Here is a 21931-nt window from a genome sequence, read left to right on the forward strand (position 1 = left end):
ATAAAACACCTTCTCTTCTCAGAGAGTATTTGGCATATGCTCTCTCTTGTGTATCAAATTAATTGCTTTGAGATTTCTCCTCCAGGGAGTGGAGCCTGGTGATAAGTATTTTGCTGCTTTGGTCTACCTCCTCAAGGACTTTCTTAATCACTATGGGTTTGGCCAGATTTTGATTTGGTTTCCCACATTTCCAGATACATAATCTTTAGACTTGTAACCTTTGGACTCACAAGCCCCATCATCTCCACCGATGAGGAAACAGTAGGTCTCGATTTCTTTTTCCAGGTGGACTTTGATGTCCAGGAGCTACTCGCACTCCAGTTTCTGGCCCTCGGTCTCCATCTTGACCTGGTGCAGCTGTTCCTCCAAGGGCCCCAATCTGAGCCTGGATCTGGGCCAGCTGCACACAGTAGTTGCCCTTGGTCTCTGTCAAGGAACACTCCAGGGAGTGTTTCGTGGCTAGGAGAGACTGAAGTTCAATTTCCAGTGTTTGGACTGAGGTGGTGGCTCCCATATCCTCATACATCTGCTGTTGCAGTGAAGCACTGTTTTCATTGAACCAGGCCTCGGCATCCCTGTGGTTCTGCTTGGCCAGGGCTTCCTACTCAGCCTGCATGTTGTTCAGCAGAACCGTGAGGTCCACACCGGGCTGTACATATTTGAGAAAAGGAAAACTCTAGATTTCATCAATTAACTTGCCTAATCTACTTTATATGGGATTTTGTATCCTTAAAGTTATATATTTATAAGATTTCCTCTAAAAATAGCCTGGAGTTTATTGAAATGTTACTGTCCACACAAGAAGAATGGGCCATACTTAACAGCACTAATTTTGCCAATATCATAGATTCTTTTTCATTTAAAAGTTCATGGACATAAACTAATCAATGGTGGCAGAAGTCAGAATAGTGGGTACTCTTGGATGGGTCCTGACTGGCTGGGGCATGAGGAAGCCTGGGAGGACCTGGGAATATGCTTTTGGTCTTTGTCAGGTACTTGTGTGGGTGTGATGTATTTGTATATATATGGTGCTCTTTGAGCTGAACATTCAAGGTTGCATGGTCTACTATGTAGTCAACAAAAAGAATAAAATATCATTGTTTTAAGAAAACCCTCGGGCTTCCCTGGTGGCGCAGTGGTTAAGAATCCTCCTGTCAATGCAGGGGACACGGGTTCAAGCCCTGGTCTGGAAAGATCCCACATGCCAGGGAGCAACTAAGCCCGTGCGCCACAACTACTGAGTCTGTGCTCTAGAGCCCTCAAGCCACAACTGCTGAGCCCACAGGCCACAACTACTGAAGCCCGTGTGCCTAGAGCCCATGCTCTGCAACAAAGAGAAGCCACCACAATAAGAAGCCCGCACACCACAACAAAGAGTAGCCCCCACTCACCACAACTAGAGAAAGCCCGCACACAGCAACGAAGACCCAACGCAGCCAAAAATAAATTAATTTTTTTAAAAAATTAAATTTATTTATTTATTTTTGGCTGCGTTGGGTCTTCATTTCTGTGTGAGGACTTTCTCTAGTTGCGGTGAGCGGGAGCCACTCTTCGTCGCGGTGCGCGGGCCTCTCACTGTCACGGCCTCTCTTGTTGCGGAGGACAGGCTCCAGACGTGCAGGCTCAGTAGTTGTGGCTCATGGGCCCAGTTGCTCCGCGGCATGTGGGATCTTCCCAGACCAGGGCTTGAACCCGTGTCCCCTGCATTGGCAGGCAGATTCTCAACCACTGCGCCACCAGGGAAGCCCCTAAATTAATTAATTTTTTTAAAAACTTTAAAAAAAAAGAAAGCCCTCAAAGTCATTTTATTTTTAATAGTCAACTTTTTCTGATGAATGATGTATGTTCATTGTACAAAAATTTGGAAAACACAAACAAGCATCAAAAGATGAAAATCATTTCTAATCAACCCACCAGAATAACTTGGCTTTATAATAAATGTTGTTTGAAGCCCTGTAACAGCTCAGTTTCTGTTCCCTGGCTTATAGGGCAGCTGTCAAGCTCTTTGTCAGAACCTATCAACTTCAACACTGACACTAGAAGCTATGGCCGCATAGACACCACACACCCACAATGCAACCTGTTTCCAGCATCCATGCTGCTTCTTCCCAGCAGCAAAAACCAGTTGGCTGGTTTTCAAAACCAGTTACTGGCAATTACCTTGTTATTCACCCTCCATGACAAAACCCATGCTGTTCATACTGCAGCCCCAAAGAAAATTTGCAGAAGCTTTGAAGCTGAGAACCCAAAATAGGCACCAGGAAGACCAAGCAATCACTTCCAGCTTTCATCCCATCGAGTCTCAGCCTCACGTCCACCTCAGTGGCATCGAGAGCAGTGCTGCACCATCACATCCATCTCCTGGAATGGATTCACACGTTAGGAAGTTGAGCTGACACAGAGTTGGAGTTATAATCTTCTGATATGACAGTACTCTTTCTTGACTAAAGCAAATGAATAATCAATCTCTTTGACTGAAGACAGAGGTCATCCCTGACTCATGGAACTTTGGAGAGGTGAGCTCCAGATTCAATAATAGGGACACAGATGGCTCAAATAGCAAATTTTCAGGAAGCTTCTGTCACCTGCCAGGCACTGTGCCAGTTGCCCTACTAATGTTCATTCACTGCACTCCTCCTGACTACTCTATAAGACGATGCTGTAGTCACCCCCATTTCAGATAAGGGACTCGAGTCTCAGATGTACCTCTTCCTGATAGGCATCACCCTGTGGAAGGGAAGATTAAGAGTTAAGTAGAGTTGTCACATGTCCAGAGAACCCGGAGTACCTGCTGTTAAGAGTAAAGCGAGAAATGTGTCTCCGGTGCAGTGGCACAAAGGTCACATGACGTGAAGAGGTAGATGCCGCAGGACAGTCTTGTGGGAATAAATGGGTTGGATGTTGAGAGAGGTAACAGCCCACTTTCAGTTTCCCTATTTCCTTTATCAGATTCTTTTCAGCTCCCTTACAGGGAAGAAATTAGCCATTTGGTTCCATAGGAACCCTATGTCTTAACGTTTCCTTAGCTAGTGCGACAATTCTCTTTTAATCTTTCATCTCACAGGGAAAATTATTAATACAAATGCCATATAGGCTTTCATCAAAAGAGCCAGGATGTCATTGTAAATGTTAGCTGGTGGCGTGTGTCATCCATCTCATTTACGATGAGGAAGCTGAGTCAGAGAGAGGAAGTATGACTGGGGTTTGGTTAAAAGTAAATCACTGTGCTTCATTTCATCTGAAAATCACAGCAATGCAATAGGCCACATCTGCTATTCAAAGTCAAAGGAAAAGATGGAAGAAATATTCCCAAAATACATATTGGTATTATAGCTAAAGTCCTGTTCTAGTTCATGTGTAAAGGAGGCAAAGCTGACCAGCCCTCTTTATCCTATGGAGTGTGTCTCCATTCACCACTCTCATCCTCACTCTGACACTGAACTAGCTGCTTGGTCTCAGAAGATACATTCTCTCACCTTGAGCTTTCGTTTTCTTCACCTCCCACCATCTGAAAAAATAAATAAAAAGATCATTGGACAAGATGGCCCCTGAGGTCTGCTTAGCTTCTCTCTGTGTAGCTGAACCCCTTGTAGGCCTAGTGCCAACAGCCACCTTCTTCTGTGGGCCCACTCACAGGGCCTTGAGCCCCAGTCTCAGTACTGGGCCTCCGTTTAATTGCACCAGACTATATCTGGATTCCTGGTTTTGCATTCCACTCCTTGCCACACTCCCTTTGCCCGGAGCCTACCTCACTGTCCTGGCTCTTAGGGAGCTGCCACCAGCCCAGGGTCTGGACTCTAACAACTGAGAACAAGGCCAAGCTGTCTCGGAAGTCTTGTCAGGGCTACAGGATCTGTTGAAATAACCCCTTCTACATTCCTAGGATTGGTGACTTGTATCTTCTCTCTTTTGATCTTTGTCAGTCTTGCTGGGTTTATTCATTTTATTGATTTTTTTCAAAGAAACAGATTTTTGTTTTATTGACTTTTTTCTATTGATTTTGTTTTTCATTACATTGATTTTGCTTTTATCTTTGTTATTTTCTTATACAAAGCTGCTTGCTTTGGCTTTATTTTGTTCTTTTTTAGTGTCGAGCTAGATACTTGGATTATTGGTTGGAGAACTTTTTTCCAATGTAAGCATTTGTAGCTATATATTTCCCTCTTGGCACTATTCTAGCTGCGTCCCACATATTTTGATATGATGTAGTTTCATTTTCATTCAATTCTATGTATTTTAAAATTTCCTTTGAAATTTGTCCTTTGTCCCATGGATTATTTATAGGCATGTGGCTTAATTTCCAAGTGTTTGGATATTTTCCTGCTGTCCTTCCTTATTGCTTTCTAACTTGAATCCATTGTGGTCAGAGAACATAATCTGTATGATTCCAATTATTTTAAACTTGGTTAGATTTGCTTATTTTATGGCTTGAGGAATGATCTGTCTTGGTAGATGTTCCATGGGCACTTGATAAGAATGTTTATTCTGCTGTGGTTTCATGGAGGACTCTATGGATGTCTACTTGATTCTGTGGTTGATTATGATGTTCAGCTTTGGATATCCTTGATGATTTTAAGCACAGTAACCTATCAATTGCTCAAAGTGGGCTGTGGAAATCTCCATCTATAATTATGGATATATACAAGCATTTCTGTACTCATTTCTACTATAAGAATTAGTTCATATTACACACACGTTGTTGCACCATGCTCTTCTCAGCCAGAGATGCCTCTTTTCCAATAAACCATAATAAAATTCTAATTTACTGTTTTAAATGTCTATATGTTACTGCATGGTTTTGAATGCATCAGAACTTATAGCACCACTCTATTGTGGGACATTCACTTTGTTCTGTGGGTGGCATTATTCCCACTGATGATTCCACTGGCCTTCTTAATTGCAATTCTGAGTTTTGATGACAAAGGCTGATGGTTGGAAGTTCTCAATTGTTGAGTGGCCTATAGTTGGAGGGTGGGAGGGCAGAGGTGAGTTTACACTGAGCCTTTAGATAAAAGGAAGTGTGACTCTGAAAATCATCTGCTTGTAGATTATAACAAATAAGCCATAAAGAAAACCCTATCATCCTTTCTTGGAAAAAGGAGCAGCTGTATCTTAGACAAAGATGAATTTATCTCTGTCGTGTAGGCATATGAAATAAGGTCCAAATTATTCTCAGGACACAACAAAACTCTACAAACAGAATATACACCAACCCAAGCAATTCCACCAAATTCTTTACATGAGCAAAATCTCTTAAATGTAATTTACAAACTAAGATGTAAACAGATAAGAGAATCCAGGATATCGTGAGATCAGGACTGTTGACTGAGTGAGAAATGTTTAGCTTGGAGAGGAGAAAGTGAGGGAAATATACCTCCAGCTCCCAGCATCATGGAGGGAGGTTGCCTAGTGTAATCCAAAAAGGACCAGCAATGGACTGGTTCCCCCATTGAACAGGCAGCATCCTGACTCCAAGGGGCTACAGCCCCTGTTACCGACAAATGGCAGCCAACATCTCAGCGTCCCTTTGAATGTGGCCAGTCTGCAGTGGAATGTCTTCCCGCCGGCCCCCCCGCGCCCCCCCCCCCGCAACCGCCCCGTCAAATGCCATGCCCACTCCCGCCTCCAAAGTGTCTCTCACTCTGGTTCTCCTGCTTGAACATCCTCCATCCCTCCACCTACCCAGATCTGGACGATCTTTCAGGACCCAGAAAAAAATCCCACACCCTCTGAGAAGCCTTTCTTGATAACTCCAGCCACCACCAATCTCTCACCATGCCATTAGCACCTTATTAAACATGATATTTTTTTCTGTCTTTTTAAAATGGAGCAGCTTTTCCTCCTCAACTGGATCACAAGTCCCTTTCGGAAAATCACCCTGTACCTCTTTCACAATCTACAATACCTTCCACAGGACAAGGCAAGTGACTGAGCCCTCAGAAAGTACTTGTTGATACACTCATTTTCCCTCATTCTTTTTCATAAATCCACGTGCTTTAATTAAAGGTGGGGGCACGTGGAAGTGTGCAGGAGTTTAGCTTTCTGTTTGGAAATGTCCTGGTGACATTTGGCTATACAATATTTTACCTTAATAATGCTTATTCATGGCTATCATTAAAGTTGATTATCTTACTGAAACCCTTCTGTAATTAGCTTTAAAGAAAAAGAGCAATAAAAACAAAATTCATGGGTCTGCTAATAAGGCTTCTCATCTATGGAACAGCCTGTAAAGACTTTGGGTGGGCTGTGTCATACATGCCAGTTCATGGAAAGAACAATCATCAAGGGATTTTTAAACAGAATGGAGTTCAAAATGTGCCTCTCTGAAGTTACATTCTTAATCACCAACCATATATAAATAGGCCCACAGGTCACCCTCCTCACCAGTCTCTTTTGTTCTGTCACATTCCCCAGTGTCCTACAGTCACCTTGATTCCTCCTTCTTCACGTGTTAAGTGTTTATCACTGGCTCTTTCCCCAGGGAAGTTTTGGGAAGAGCCAGCTGACCTCCTTTTCCACAATTCATGGCCTTCTATCACACATCTGTAAAGCCCCCTCTGGAGAATGATTTCCTTGAAAGCAGGGACCATTTAATTCATCTTGGATTCTCAGGAGCCCCAGCAATAGGCATCCAGTAGGTTCCCACTTAGCATGGATTGAATCAATGAACACAAAGACAAACCCACAGGGCTATGGAGATCCTAAGACGTGATCATTAACTCTGCCTCATACACTCTGCTGCTGAGTCTTGAAAACTAACAGTTATTTCAGACCAAGATAGAGTGGACAGAAAGGGCCCAGAGCGGGAGAATTTGATCTAAGGCCAGAGTTGCAACTGGTTTGGGGAAAACAAGTTGTTTCATGTGGCTGAAATATTGGTGGTTGAGGGGAAAAAGATGAAGCTCAAGCGCTAAACTGAAGCCAAACTATGAAAGTTTGTGTGTCATAATAAGGCATTTGGATTGACTTCTACAAGCAAAGGCAAGCAACAGAGAGCTTTTCATTAGAAAGATGAGAGATATTTATTTTACAAAGGTAAATGATTCACCACATTAATAGAAAAAGGGTGAAAAATATATATTTATCTCAAATGCTGAAAACTAATTTGGAAGTTCATTTGGAAAACTAGGGTTATAGGAAATGTTTATTAACTTGTAAAAGTGTATATAATAGTAAATGTCCTCCTTTATAATAAGTACAGGAGACTGACTTTGTAGCCAGAAGTGAAAAAGTCACCTTCAATAAATGGATAAAGAAGATGTGGCACATATATACAATGGAACATTACTCAGCCATAAAAAGAAATGAAATTGAGTTATTTGTAGTGAGGTGGATGGACCTAGAGTCTGTCATACAGAGAGTGAAGTAAGTCAGAAAGAGAAAAACGAATTCTGTATGCTAACACATATATATGGAGTCTAAAAAAAAAAAAATGGTTCTGAAGAACCTAGGGGCAGGAAAGGAATAAAGACACAGATGTAGAGAACGTACTTAAGGACACAGACATAGAGAACAGACTTAAGCACACAGGGAGGGGGAAGGGCAAGCTGGGACAAAGTGAGAGAGTGGCATGGACATATATACACTACCAAATGTAAAATAGATAGCTAGTGGGAAGCAGCCACATAGCACAGGGAGATCAGCTCGGTGCTTTTTGTCCACCTAGAGGGGTGGGATAGGGAAGGTAGGAGGGAGATGCAAGAGGGAGGAGATATGGGGATATATGTATATGTATAGCTGATTCATTTTTTTATAAAGCAGAAACTAACACACCATTGTAAAACAATTATACTCCAATAAAGATGTTTTAAAAAAAATTAAAAATAAAAAAGTCACCTTCACCAATAGAATTGATTACTGTACTCTAGGTCCCATGAATGTAATAAGAAAAGAAAAGGTTAATATTAGCTAAAACTTATTGTACACACAGGCAAAAATATTTGCCCAAATGGAAAGATTCATGTAGAAGAATGTTCATTATTTTACAATCTGTGATAAACTGGAAACTATCTACATGTCTAACAATAGGGAACTGACTGAATAAGTATTAGCACCTCCTTGTATATGAATATTAAGCAAATGCCAAAAAGAATGAAGCAGAATTATAGGTACTAATATTGAAAGATTTCCAAAGCATATTAAATGAAAAGAGCAAGTCACAGAACTATGTATGTAGAATACTTTGCTTTGTGAAACAGAAAGGAAAAAGAAAAGATAAAAGAAAGGAAGAAAAATAAGTGTGTATGTGTGTGTCTGGAAATATAAATAACAAACAGGTGATGGTGATTACCTCTGAGAGGAAGAAAATTAGAAGGGAAAGCAGCTGAAGGGAAACTTTGAAACATCTAAGTAAGACTATATTTTTTAGCCAATTTAAAAAGAAGAGTCTTTCCCAAAGGAATCATCTGAAGACCAGTTAGTTTATTGTAATAATCACAGAAAGAAATGGTGAAGGCATGAATCAGGACAAAAGGAAGGGAAAAGAAGATCTGAAACCCTGTTGAGCAGAAATGATAGTTTAGTGACTGAAAAGATGTAATAAGTTTAGGAAAAGGAGGTATTCAAGGATGGCGATGAGGTCTCGAGTTTGGGAAGCAGGTGAGCCGTGACACCATTAACTGAGGAACAGAATGTAGGTGGGAAAGGTCATGAATTCAGTTTGAGACCTATTTCATTTAAGAGGCCATGAAACAGTGGATGGGCATGTTGGATGGTCAGTAAGCAATACAGACCTGAGCCCAATGTATGCCACTGCCCTTTGACACATGACACTGGTCCAAGCCACCTTCACCGCTCCTAATTGTCTCCGAACTGCCTCTACTTTCATTTCTGCCTTTCCAATCTGTTCTCCCCACAGAAGATAGAATAATCTTTCAGAAAATCTCCAGTGGTTTCCCACTGCACTTGCCTGGTGCTGGGACACCTCCTAGGTACCCTCCCCCTGACTCAATACACTAATTACATTGGATACAGTTAGTTTCTATCTCCTCCTCCTAGAATGCAGTACACATGCACGCACACACACACTCATGCACAAAAACACCTGCACACCAATCCCATCCATTTTCTTGGGTATCTAGGGCTCCACTTCCGTATCACCTCCTCAGAGAAGCCAATCTTGATTTCTGTAACCTCACTACCAATGTGATCTCCTGGTATTTTCTCTCATCTGTCTCTACTACTGACACTGAAAGAGCAGGAAGCATGCTTATTTAATCACCTCTTTATCCCCAACTCTTAGGACAGGGCTACCCCAGAATGGCAATTCAATAAACACTAGTTGAATGAAATAATTGATTAGTATATTGATGGAGGAATAAATTAATAATTAGAGGGTAAGTCTGTTCACAAATAATCAGAAATAAGAAAAAATAAAGAGGAACCTGCACAGCAGATGCTGGGAGTCTGGGAGAAAGGTTGTGAGGTGACAGCATCAGGTGAAAAGGAGTTTTTGATTTTATAATTAGGGGGTCACCAAGGAACCTTTTCCAGACACTGTCTGCGGATCGGGAGCAGCCAATTGTCTCACGTTGGTGTAAATAAGGTGAGAGAAAGTGAAATGAGGAAGGAGGGGGTGGGAGAGGGAAGAAGGGATGCTTGGAGGGGAAGCTGTTTTAGGTACAAGAAGCCTAAGGATGAGGTCCACAAAAATAAGTTATATTTTTTTAAAGGTAATACTCAAAACTCATCACTTGCTAATCATTGTGTGACATGTTACTATCGTCTACACCCTTGAAGTTGAGACTCTGCAAAGCTGTGTTACTGCACATCTTTTCCCACCTCCCAGTGGAAGCAGGGTATAACTATTTATACTACAGGAACTGGCAAACCCTATAAATCATGACGTTTTAGTCCACAAAGCCAGGTGTTAACGTTTCCCCGCATAGCCCTTCCCTGGGAGCCTTAACCAACAGATAGCACAGGAATGAGGGTTGGGGCGGGGGAGGCGGGAAGGTATTTGCAATAAAAGGACAGGAGTTTGTGGGCCACACTGGAACATCAGAACCCCCTCTCCTGGCCATCATTTGATGACTTTTATTTTCTTCTCCCACGTGAGTAAATAAGTCTCTCTGCAAACAAGGTTATTATCTATTACAGGAGTTGCTACTTCCAGCAAAAAAATCACAGCTCAGTCCTTTAGATCGTGCAGCCACCACCGCCTCACAAATAACCATCCATAAAATAGCAGTGTCTCCAGCTCAGGGACCAGGAGGAGAGCCTGGAGGGGGCAGTCCTGAAGGAGTGAGACCAGTGGGACCGGTGAACTTGTTACAACCTCCGGTGATGACGTTAGGTGTGACACCATCATTCATCAGGTGCAGGAGGCCGTTCCAGCCTCCATTCTGGACAAGTATACAAACCACAGACACACACTATTACCACTGGTCCTATAAAGACCTATTTCACAGCTCTTCTGGTGAGTAGGGGGTCATAGTTCATCTGTCTCGTATTCCAGGACCTTAGTTTGAGGGTTAGGCTTGAGGAATTTTTAAAGGTGTCTCCATTTGGTGCCCACAGAAATGGTAAAGAAACCTGAGACTCTTCCAGGTGGGTTATTTTGTCATTTCTTACTCTCATCTCCATTCTTCCAGAGAATATGAATCTTCTTAAGTGTTTGAGTCAGCTAGTGGCCACTCTAGATGAGACTCCAAAAGTTTGTGTACAGCCTGTGATGGTAAATTTCACGTGTTAACTTGGCTGGGCCACTGGGTGCCCAGATACGTGATCAAACATGATTCTGGGGGCTTCCCTGGTGGTGCAGTGGTTGAGAATCTGCCTGCTAATTCAGGGGACACGGGTTCGAGCCCTGGACTGGGAAGATCCCACATGCCGTGGAGCAACTGGGCTTGTGAGCCACAACTGCTGAGCCTGCACGTCTGGAGCCTCTCCTCTGCAACAAGAGAGGCCGCGATAGTGAGAGGCCCGCGCACCATGATGAAGAGCGGCCCCCGCTTGCCACAACTAGAGAAAGCTCTCGCACAGAAACAAAGACCCAACACAGCAAAAATAAATTAATTAATTAATAAGAACAAGTCACCAAGACCTGCAATTAAAAAAAAAAAAAAAGATGATTCTGGGTGTTTCCGTGAGGGTGTTTTTGGATGACTTTAGTATTCAAATGGATAGACAGACTGAGTAAAGCAGACTGCCCTCCCTAATGTGGGTGGGCCTCATCGAATCAACTGAAGGCCTGAAGAGAACAAAAAACTGACCCTCCTGGGAAAAGAGGGAATTCCTCCTACCTGATGGCCTTCAAGCTGGGATAATGGCTTTTTCCTGCCTTTGGACTCAAACTGAAACACTGGCTCTTCCTGGGTCTCAAGCCTGCTGACTCACCCTGCAGACTTCTCAGCCTCCATAATCACATGCACCAATGCCTCATCACAAATCTCCTTCTATATATATGCACATCCTATTTGTCCTCTTTCTCTGGAGACCCTGGACTAATCCACTACTATAAAAACAGTTTGGGAGAAAACCTGTTCCTAAAAGGATCATCTGGTTGCTAGAGGAGAACCCACCAGGGCCAGGAGGTAGGGTGGTCCAGGGGAGCCTGAGCAGGGTGGGTGTGGAGGTACAGCTCCCACCCCATCCCCTGGGGGTGTCCATCAGAGGCATCTCCTGAATCCCAATGTCATCACCTCTGAAGGAGAAATCACAGAGGCTGGCCCACCTCCTCTGCCTCGGGGACCACAGAGTCGAATGCAGGGATGTTCCAGGGCCTGTGACCCTGACCGCGCTCTGCCAGACTTGGAACCGCTATTAAGTCTAATCCTGCAACTTACTCATCAGAACCTTGAGTTCTGTCAGTGCTGATGTGGGACCCCCCCCAGCTCCGCAGGATTCAGGAAGCGGGAGAGGGGTGTCGATGGCTGTGAGCTGACACCTGTAGAAGCTGGCTACCGGGCACCTTTTAGATCATTTCTCTTTTTTTTAATGTTGATATATTTTGTATGTTGTATGTATGTGTGAAAATTTCCACAGCAAACGTCTACATTTTATAAAGAAAGGTTTACAAAAGAACCAGGTGAGTGACATCACAAGAGTGACATCTCTGCTGCCAGCAAGAGAAGGTGGCTGTTCAGTCTCTGTCTTTCGAGTCCATGACCGTGTTTCTCTGGGGGCCCTGGGGCCCATCTGAAGACAAGTCCCAGCCTCTGGAGGCTGCCTTTCTCTGCCTGTCCCTCTCATCATTCCTGTCTTTTAGACATAATTCAGTGTCGGCAGAAGCAGGCTGTGGGGACTTCTGCTTGAACAGGCCTCTGCTCAGGAAGATCAGAGGATCCAAACTGAGGTCCGGAGGGAAAGGAAGTGAGATGGATGTGCCAAATCCTAGGAGGTAAAGGGCTCTTCAGGATCCAACATGGTGCAGCCCAGTGGTCCCAGCAGGACCGAGTTGCGTGCATACACTGCATCCACCTCCAGGAGGACTGATGTGTCGTGAAAGGGGCTGGCTCTTCCACACAAAGAACACTCAAAACAGTTATGTTTTCATTGTTTTCTCCCAAGAGGTAAAAGCATTGTTACTCCCTCTTTGGGGGAAAGCATAAGGGACCCCGATTTTATAGTGTTTCTGCTGAAAACCAGGCTAGGGCTAGTTTTCCATCAAGAGAGCTAGAACTGTGTTGTGGTTTTTCAAGATGTTTTTAAACGGAAGGTTTCTATATGGGCAAATAGTATTAGAAATGCTGAATATTTGCAAAGCAAAAAGCAATAGGATTGAACCTTATCTGTCGGTCCCTCTAGAATGCCAAACAATTATATTTAATTGTCAGAAGGATCCCAGCAGAGAGCACTACTGGTGGGAAGTTGGGTGAAAGTCAAGTTCCACTGAGTTTGCAGGTTTGATACAAGTTTAAATTCTTAAAATTTAGAAAGAAACCGTTGCTGCTTTTTCTGCCCATTCAATAGACAGAAGTGAGGAAATGCTCTTCTGAGGGGCCTTCACTTTAGAAAAACTACACATTTCAAATGACACACTAGGATGGCTTCAAGTCTAAAGTAAGCAGCCAGCGTTGGGAATTCTCTGGCCGTCCAGTGGTTAAAACTCCACGTTTCCACTGCAGGGGGCACTGGTTCAATCCCTGGTGGGGGAAGTAAGATCCCACATGCTGTGGCCAATAAATAAATAAATAAATAAATAAATAAATAAAAATAATAATAAATAAAGTAAGCAGCGTCATAACAACAAGCTCTTTGGACATTCTTTCTCAGAAAGCCTTGGCTTTGAGGGGGTTCAGATATTCTGATGCCACTGGGCATCAGGCACACCAGTGATAAGGTGAGGCTCCAGTCCCTCAGCTCTCCCTTCTCTGCAGCTTCTCTTCCAGCATCTAGGTTTCTCTACAGCTTCTGCAGGAGATGAGATCATGGCTAGAAACCCAGATCTCTGCAGGAAGGTGGTAGAACTTGCCAGACCTCTCTTGTCGAGAGGCAAGGCAAGTCTGAGCCCAGAATCTGAGGGCCAAAGACCATGGGTGCCCTGAGCTGCCATCATCTGCCAAGCAAGAGCAGAGGCTGATCCGAACCTGAGGCACCGCACAGAGTCAAGAGGATGCAAGGGGATGCCAGCTCCCCAAGAAGAGCAGCAACTGGTCCTCTCCTCCCAGGCATATCAGGGGTGCACATGGCACCTTCTGCCCACCAAGGTGAAGAGCACAGCATTGCCTGAGCCATGGAAACTCCGTCTTTGGCCTGGCATCTTGCTGGAATCCAGTGGTTCTCATGGAGATTCCTGGCCCCCCCACCCTCCAAGTTTAACTAGTGCCATTCTGTTTGTTTTAGGGAAACCTCGCCAATCCTAGTGCTGGGAGGCACAGACTGACACACAGCAGCATGCCACCCTAGTGGAGGGGAGGGAAGAGGCAAAACCACATGGGGACAGAATGATTTGTTGTTTCTTTACCTCAACTGAAAATCAATACTTATGAATTTGCAGGACCAAAAGCAACTTGTAAGATTATTGTATGATTGCACACACACACACACACACACCCCCCACGGTCAGCATCCATCCTGTTGTGCACTTACACACACACACACAGAGTTAACATCTACCTACTCAGTAGGCCATTCTTACACTTAATGCCTCCCACCATAAAGACATTCTTTATCCACTGCATATTGTAGATTTCTTCTGCTAAAATTCTAATTTTTTTCTTGTCCTTTACCCAGGAAATATGCACAACTGATCATTTCTTTCCATTTCATATGAAACTATCTTATTTCTTTTTTTTTAATAACATCTTTATTGGAGTATAATTGCTTTACAATGGTGTGTTAGTTTCTGCTGTATAACAAAGTGAATCAGCTCTACGTATACATGTAATCCCCATATCCCCTCCCTCTTGCATCTCCCTCCCTATCCCACCCCTCTAGGTAGACACGAAGCACCGAGCTGATCTCCCTGTGCTATGCAGCTGCTTCCCACTAGCTACCTATTTTACATTTGGTAGTGTATATATGTCCATGCCACTCTCTCACTTCGCCCCAGCTTACCCTACCCGCTTCATGTGTCCTCAAGTCCATTCTCTACATATGTCTTTACCCCTGTCCTGCCCTAGGTTCTTCAGAACCATTTTTTTCTTTAGATTCCATATATGTGTGTTAGCATATGGTATTTGTTTTTCTCTTTCTGACTTACTTCACTCTGTATGACAGACTCTAGGTCCATCCACCTCACTACAAATAACTCAATTTCGTGAAACCATCTTATTTCTAAATTAAGTAATTCCATTTAACTTAATTTGTCCTTGGGTATTTTCATTTAAAATGCTGAATCCTCATTGTGCTTCTCTCTGAACCCCACAAAACTTTCTGGGCAGCAGCACCATGGGGTCTGGCCCTGGCCCGGAGAAGCACACCCTGATACAGCGGTGCAGCCCAGAAGCCCCGTTCTTCCAGATGCATGAGGTGCAGGAGCAAGGAACTGCCCTAGCCATGACACCGCCTCCTCCCCCATGTCACAGGAGCCTGGCTGAGCTTGTGCTCAGCCCACCCTCTACTTCCTGCGGCCCCATGTAAAGGTCCAGAGAGGCGGGCTGACCTCTTGAGCTCCACACTCTGAGGTGGCCAAGTGGATCTGGGGTCCCAGTGTCCAGGCGCCCCCCAGACCCTCCACGTCCAGGCCACGTCCCTGCTGGGAGACACGACAACCAAGCAAGGGGCTGCAGGCTTCACAAACCCTTCAGGATGAGCCTGTTGGCTGGAAAGACAGCCTTTTACATGTTTTACATGTTTGCTGCCCAAGTGTCCCATTACCACTACTTTGCTTCAATGATATTTATCATGTATTCCCCAAAAGCTGACATATATTCAAAGACAGAACAGAGTGGTAGCGTAGAAGAGCAAGAAGTCTACTCTTTGTGAGATTAAAGTTTCATCAAAAGCTTATCTTTTGGAATTATTTTCTCTTAAACATGAATATAAAAGCAATGAATGAAATAATCAGGTATTTCTGGAAATAAAACATTTACTATTTTCTAATGACCCTGTCCAAAGTCATTACATGTTGTGTGTGTGTGTGTATGTGTGTGTGGTGTATGTGTGATGTGGTGTGTGTGTGTGTGTGTATATGTGGGTGGGACAGGGTATATGTGTGTGTGTGTGTATGTATATGTGTGATGTGTGTGTGTGTATATGTGGGGGGATAGGTTATGTACGTGTATGTGTGTGTGTGTGTGTGTGTGTGTGTGTGTGTGGTATATGTGGGGAGGTGGGCTATGTATGTGTGTATGTGTGGTGTGTGTGTGATGTAGTGTATATGTGCACACACACATTTAATGCATCTGTTATACTTGTGTCACATAAAAAAAGAGATGTCCAGATCAAATTAGTAATTTTGTCTATTAATCTCAAAAGAGTTTCTTACACTGTTTTTCAAACGATTTAGACAATTTACATGTAAGCCACCCATTTATGAGATTTTTCAACAATTTTAAGAAAAAAATCAACTTTTAAAGTTGTCTTTTACATCAAGGAACAATTTTTTAATCTAAAATTAAAGCAAAATTCAATCAGTCTCACCATAATGATATATCATGGCTATACTTGAAATAGCTTTGTTGATGACAGTTTAATATGACCTTAGCTCACAGTTATCAAAAGAACACAACGTTAAGAAAAAAAAGTTTAGATATTTTTGCTAAGAAAAAGATTTAAAATATTTTTAAAGACAGTGAAAAAACTACCAACTGAGAATAAATTTTAGAGTACAGTTAATAAAGACCATCTAGGGCTTCCCTGGTGGCACAGTGGTTGAGAGTCCGCCTGCCGATGCAGGGGACACGGGTTCGTGCCCTGGTCCAGGAGGATCCCACATGCCGCAGAGCGGCTGGGCCTGTGAGCCATGGCCGCTGAGCCTGTGCGTCCGGAGCCTGTGCTCCGCAACGGGAGAAGCCACAACGGTGAGAGGCCCGCGTACCGCAAAAAATAAATAAATAAATAAATAATAAAGACCATCTATAAAAAGCAATAGAACATTTATAAATAAAATGAATAATTTATACCACCCTAAATATCATCAGATTTGCAAATGGGGGAAACAAAATATTTTTTAAAGAGCTCTTGTAAAAACAAGGATTCATTCCAAAAGAAAAACAATCCAGCATACCAGGAAATAATTCAGTAGTTCTCTGTTAAAATCTCCTGTAAACAGCTCGTATCATAGAGCTATTATCAGTAAAGATATAACACTCTTTGCAGACCAAAACCTCAGCTGTCTGAGGGAGGCATCACGGGATTTATGGACACATAACCTACTTTCTCACTGTGTTGCTGGTGATCAGCGAACACTTGGGCCTCTTGATTCTTGCCATGGGCACTCAGGTCAGTCCTAAATGTGGTAACTTTTATCCTGTTTTGAGTCTGTGGCATGATGTGCTGTAAAGAGAGCCCTTCTTTTGGGGAACCCCCCCCCAGGGCTGCCAGCTAGCCCAGGTACCTCCCACACAGTATTGCCTTCCGCTGCTGGGGGGCGGGAGGTGTCAAGGCTGAACCTCAAGACCACGCTTGTCTTCAAATGGCTACTCCACCTCAGCCAGTGCCTATTTTTAAGAACTGACTCCCAACTGTTCATGTCTATCTTCCCTTCCTAAACTGTTCTCTCTGTGGATCTGCAGGTGTCACACCCAAATAGCGCCTTTGGGACCTGCTAAAGACGCTTATCAGCCCCCATGGGCACTCAGGCTCCTTGCCAGCTTGGACTTTTAGGCAATAGAATTTGAAAGTGGGTAGCAGCGTAATCAACACTTGTCTGTATCAACACTTGTCTGTATTTCTCTAGGCCTTTCAAGTTCAAATTTAAAATAGTTTTAAAATAGGGTTGTAATGAAAATATTCATTGCTCTTAGCTGTTACGATGTTCCTTTTCTGTCTATAAAGGGCATATTTTCTTGTTCTTTCCCTTTTGTGTCACCAAAAGAAAAAACCCAGTGTCAGGCATACTTAGGCAGGTACAAAGGTGCTGCCAGTGGGGTCTCCTGATGTAAATAAATACAAACCTGGAGGCTGCCTGGACTCTTCCTTATCTGCATACCCTCATGCTGCTATTAAAAGCAGACTCAAGTGATGGCACGAAGGACAAATTAAACATGCTCTGAGCTTGGAATTCTACTGCTGCTCAGGTACTTCTATTTTTAAATTTTAAATCCTTCATTAATTAATATTACAACCTGCTGTTCAAATAGTTCGATGTTTCCTAATTGATCAAAACCAGCCAGACTTCGGGATTTTACAATTTCCACTTTCATGTAAGTAGATTACGTTAAAATATTTTTGAAGAATAAATCTGTGTGCAATATCTTAATATTGTCTGTAGGTAGGTATTTCTATGAGGCAGGAAATCTATAATTATACAGCAGATGAATCTTCCAGGAAACTGGAAAACATTTGGGGGTTTTCCTTAATTTAGAAGTACATTTAAATCAAAGAGAATAAGAAGTTCTTTCCCAAACCCTAAGCCTTTAGATTTTGCAACTGAGTTACAGGCATGTTATAAAGATTGCCCCTTTCTATCTACCAGAGATCTTTTAAAGTAAGGATACCAATAAAACTATTTACAAGTCAGCAAATAATACCAAATTAAGTTTTTTTCAGTTTTGTGATTTTTCAAGAGAATAAGTTCATGGTTCTAAATTCAACATGGGCAATTCAGAAATGTGTACCAACAGAGGGCCACGTGATATTGTGAATCAAATGTGCACAGAAGAAATTGTCCTTTAGTGTCTGGTCTCCTTTGCTGTGTGATTTCAAACTTCTCCAGGGAAGCCTGAGCGTCCTATGTTGCCGCAATTCACCACTGAAGATGGGCCAGACCACAGCAAGGGGCACTGACCGGGCCGTGCTATATGCCCCCAGGTCACTACAGTCTCATGGCACAACAATGTGACCTGAAATCCAGAAGGCTCTGGGCAGACCCAGCCTTCTGCCTATTTGAGTGTTGCTGCTACTTCTGCGGGGTGTGTCACAACCTAATGGCCCAGCAGAGCAGACTAGTTTTAGTTGCTCATCCTTCTTCAGCCACAACTGACATTTAGAACTGGATGTCTGCCTTCATCCTTCAAAAAGCAAGAGTAAAGCCCTAAGCAAAGTGAATGATTTCTTTTTTTTAAGGAACACTTTAAAGGCATAAGTTTGAAAATTCTCCCTCCATTTGGAAACTACCCTCTATGTGCAACATGACAGGTATAAAAAGCTTTGCCAACATCCATCTATTTCAAACGTAGGCTGTTTTTTTCTTTAGATAGCAATTATACTAATATGCCACGTAATATACTCTGGCATCACCTCTTCACCTCAGAGTTGTCAGGGATTTTTGTTTGGTTTTGTTTTTTCTTTTTTTCTTTTTGTTTTTGGCTCCTGGTTATATAATTTAAAGAAGAAATACAAGAAGAATATTCTTTTATAATAAACTCAACCTGCTGTGCATACTTTATGCTGATCTTTATCCCTTTTGTAAAATATATTATTAATCCATTTTCAGAAGTTAAGAATGAAGATGAAATTAAAAAGCAGCTTCAAAAGGAGAAAAGGCCCATGTTTAATACTAATGATCATATTCCTTTGTCGGTACTTTTTAGATAGTTAAAGATAATCCACAAAGTTAACTGTTTCCTTTAATATTTGGTTCAAAATTACCAAGCTACAACATTTTCCCTGGGGATGTGATCTGTAGAATTTTTAAACTGGATCTGTAGCCAGTATGTATTGACTAGATGGCCTGCAGGTTTCTCAATGGGGTTGACGACACTGGAGACAGAGTTTGAGTCTCATTTCTTTTTAAACAAAAAGCCATGCCTTGGAGTGACCAGTCTGAAATAATGTAGTTTTGACCCCTTCCCCCTGTCTGTAGGCTATCTGCCCAGCTGGAGAACGCTGTGGTGGCTCTCTACTGCCCGGCAGCCAGGAGGACATGATAAGCATGTGGCAGGCCAGTTGAATGCGGCTGAGTATTTGTTCTTTAAATATCATAGAATACTTGCATAAGGGAAGAATTTTGTGGACTACATCCGGCGTGATTGTATAATTCCTTGTGTTGGAGGAAAAAAATCTCCTTTCCAGCCTGTGGCTCAGCTCTCTTTAGCCTATTTAAATGGATGACTACAGTCCCCAAGGAAAAACAGTCCCAAATTCTCCTTCTGCTGCTGTTAACCAACACAGTTAGGTATGGAATGAAAGGCAGACACTAAAGCTGGGTAAGAAAGTACGACCCATCTGGTATAAAGCAAGGACAGCACTTGGCCTGCACTGAAAGGAGCTGGAAATTCTTGCTGTGGCAGAAATGAAACCACCTACCCTGCCGCCTGGGGCAAACACAGCAGAAGTAGTGACACCACCTGCCTTTCTCATCGCAGGGGCTGCCCAGTTCCTCCAAGTATGTTCACTGTACCCTAGGTAGGCCTGATGCACAGTTTCCAAGGATAGTGGTCCATGCGGAGAGGGGTACTGGCCGGACACATGGCAAAGCGAGGTGGCAAAGGCATGCCAAAGGAGCGGAGCCAAGGGAAACCAGGACAGAGTGAGGTCACCGATTTCAAACCGTCTCCCAATGGATGCGCAACGGGCGCTTTTGCTGTGCCGGGTCGCCGCAGCCAGGCGAGCTGACTGCGAGGGAGTGACCTCCCGGCCTACAAGGCGACCCACTGTGCCGGACGCCCCTTCGCCCGGTCTTTCCCACCCGGCAGCCCGCGCCCGCACCCACCTTGACGACGTAGGTGACTCCGGCCCCCAGCACCTGGTCGCTAGCGTGCGGGGCGCGGGGCGGCGGCTCGTCGCCTGGTCGGCCCTTCCTGGCGGCGCGCATGGCCGGGGCGCGGGGGCCGGGGGGCGCGCTGCCGTCCGGGGCGGCCAGGCTGGGCGCGCTGCAGCTGCCCGAGAGCCGCGCGCCCGCCCGCTCCCTGGCCGCCGACAGGCCGCGGAGGCCCGAGCTGGAGAGTTTCAGGTGGGACACCTTGTGGAGCAGGTGGCCCAGGCTGCCCGGCCCATCGTCGGGCGCCCTGCGCAGCGCGTCTCCGGACACCAGGTAGGGGGCCGCCGCCGGGGCCGCGCGCGCCGCCGAGACCTTGCCACCGCCGCTCACCGACAGGTTGTGCAGAAGGTCATCGACCGATGTCACCGAGTCATTCCTGAAGCGATTGTACTTGGTGCGTGGAAGCATGCCCCTCCGTGGGCTCGCCGCATCCGCCCGGGCGCTGCAGGTGCCGGCCCCGGCGCGGGCTGCCGCGCATAGCAGGCGAGCCGCGGTCCCCGGGGCGGGACGGAGCGGCCGGGACAGCCGGCTGGGGGGCGCGAGCAGCGGCGCCGGTCTACCACCGCTAACACCCCGCACGGCCGTGGCCGCGCAGCCCCGGCCCCGGACTCGGCTGCTGAGGGCGGCACGTTTGCTTTGCAAAAGTCATAGTTTCCTCTGATGAGCGCCCAGCTGCTTGGGGCTGCTCACAGCAAAAGCATGACTCACTCCGAGAGGAGACCCTTCTCAACAAAGGCTCGGTGAGCACTGCAAATCACTTCCTGTAGCAAAAAAAAAAGAAAGAAAAAAAGAAGAAAAAAACCACATACACCCACTGACAGCACACTAGAGCCAATCAATTCTCAAATTTCCTTTCTCTACCTTCCCAGATATTTCCTTCCAACCTTTGGATTTTCACCTCCCCATCCCCCGACCCCCCTCAGCATTTGTGCCAGAGGTAAATCCAGTTCCTTCAGATGATCAGATGAACTTTCTGAAACCCATTATTCTATGCTAGGTTTTTTTTTTTTTCTTCCCTGTTCAGCCCATCTGTGTGAGCCTGGAAAAGTGTCTGACGGCGCAGCGTTAAAATGTGACGAAGGATTTTTAAGAATAAGATCTTCAGCGGATCCTCATGAATTCTGATTTGGAAAGCAGCAGGAATTGTTAAATAGCCAAAAAAAAAAAAAAAAAAAAAAGAAGAAGAAGAAGAAGGGGAAATATTCACTCCCAGGTGAACATAAAATACCAATTTCCAGGGTACTTTTTCTTTTCAAATCAACAGAGCAGCCATGACAAGTGCCTTTGTGGCAATGCAGTTCCTCAAAAAAAAAAAAGAAAAAGAAAAAAGAAAAAATCTGCATAGGAACTTCTGCCCAGAGCCAGTGAGGGTCTCTTCCCTGCTAATTTACAACAGTCTTTCTCAGCCAGGGTTAAGTTGAAAACCTACTTCCGAAAAAGAAGAGTGCTTCTTTGATGAATGGCAACAAGCTCCAGAAATCCATTCCAAAAAGGGGGCTGTGCTTGAAGCTTTATTCCAACTGAATGTGCTCAAGCTCTGGAAAAATGCCTAAAAACGCTACAAATACATTTCAATATCCCTTTAGTTGCTGCTTGCAACCCTGCAATAAGGACGGAAAAAAAAATGCAGCTGCTCTCATTACACATCAAATCCGCAGAAAAATGCCTTATCTTCAGGAGTCA

General features: G+C 44.2%; 1 protein-coding gene and 1 pseudogene across 2 annotated transcripts in view; both read right to left on the reverse strand.

The window, feature by feature from the left end:
- Positions 1-21155, reverse strand: part of SHC3 (SHC adaptor protein 3) — a 141730-nt gene extending 120575 nt beyond the window's left edge. For both annotated transcript variants that reach the window (XM_060013535.1, XM_060013534.1), the window contains exon 1: positions 20201-21155. In XM_060013535.1, coding sequence (XP_059869518.1) covers positions 20201-20656 — 456 coding nt within the window. In that variant the 5' untranslated portion in view covers positions 20657-21155. The remainder of the gene's footprint in view (positions 1-20200) is intronic.
- Positions 59-16875, reverse strand: LOC132426838 (keratin, type I cytoskeletal 25-like; annotated as a pseudogene).
- Positions 21156-21931: the final 776 nt, after the last annotated feature.

Source organism: Delphinus delphis, chromosome 6 (assembly GCF_949987515.2).
Source record: "Delphinus delphis chromosome 6, mDelDel1.2, whole genome shotgun sequence".
Classification (NCBI taxonomy): domain Eukaryota; kingdom Metazoa; phylum Chordata; class Mammalia; order Artiodactyla; family Delphinidae; genus Delphinus; species Delphinus delphis.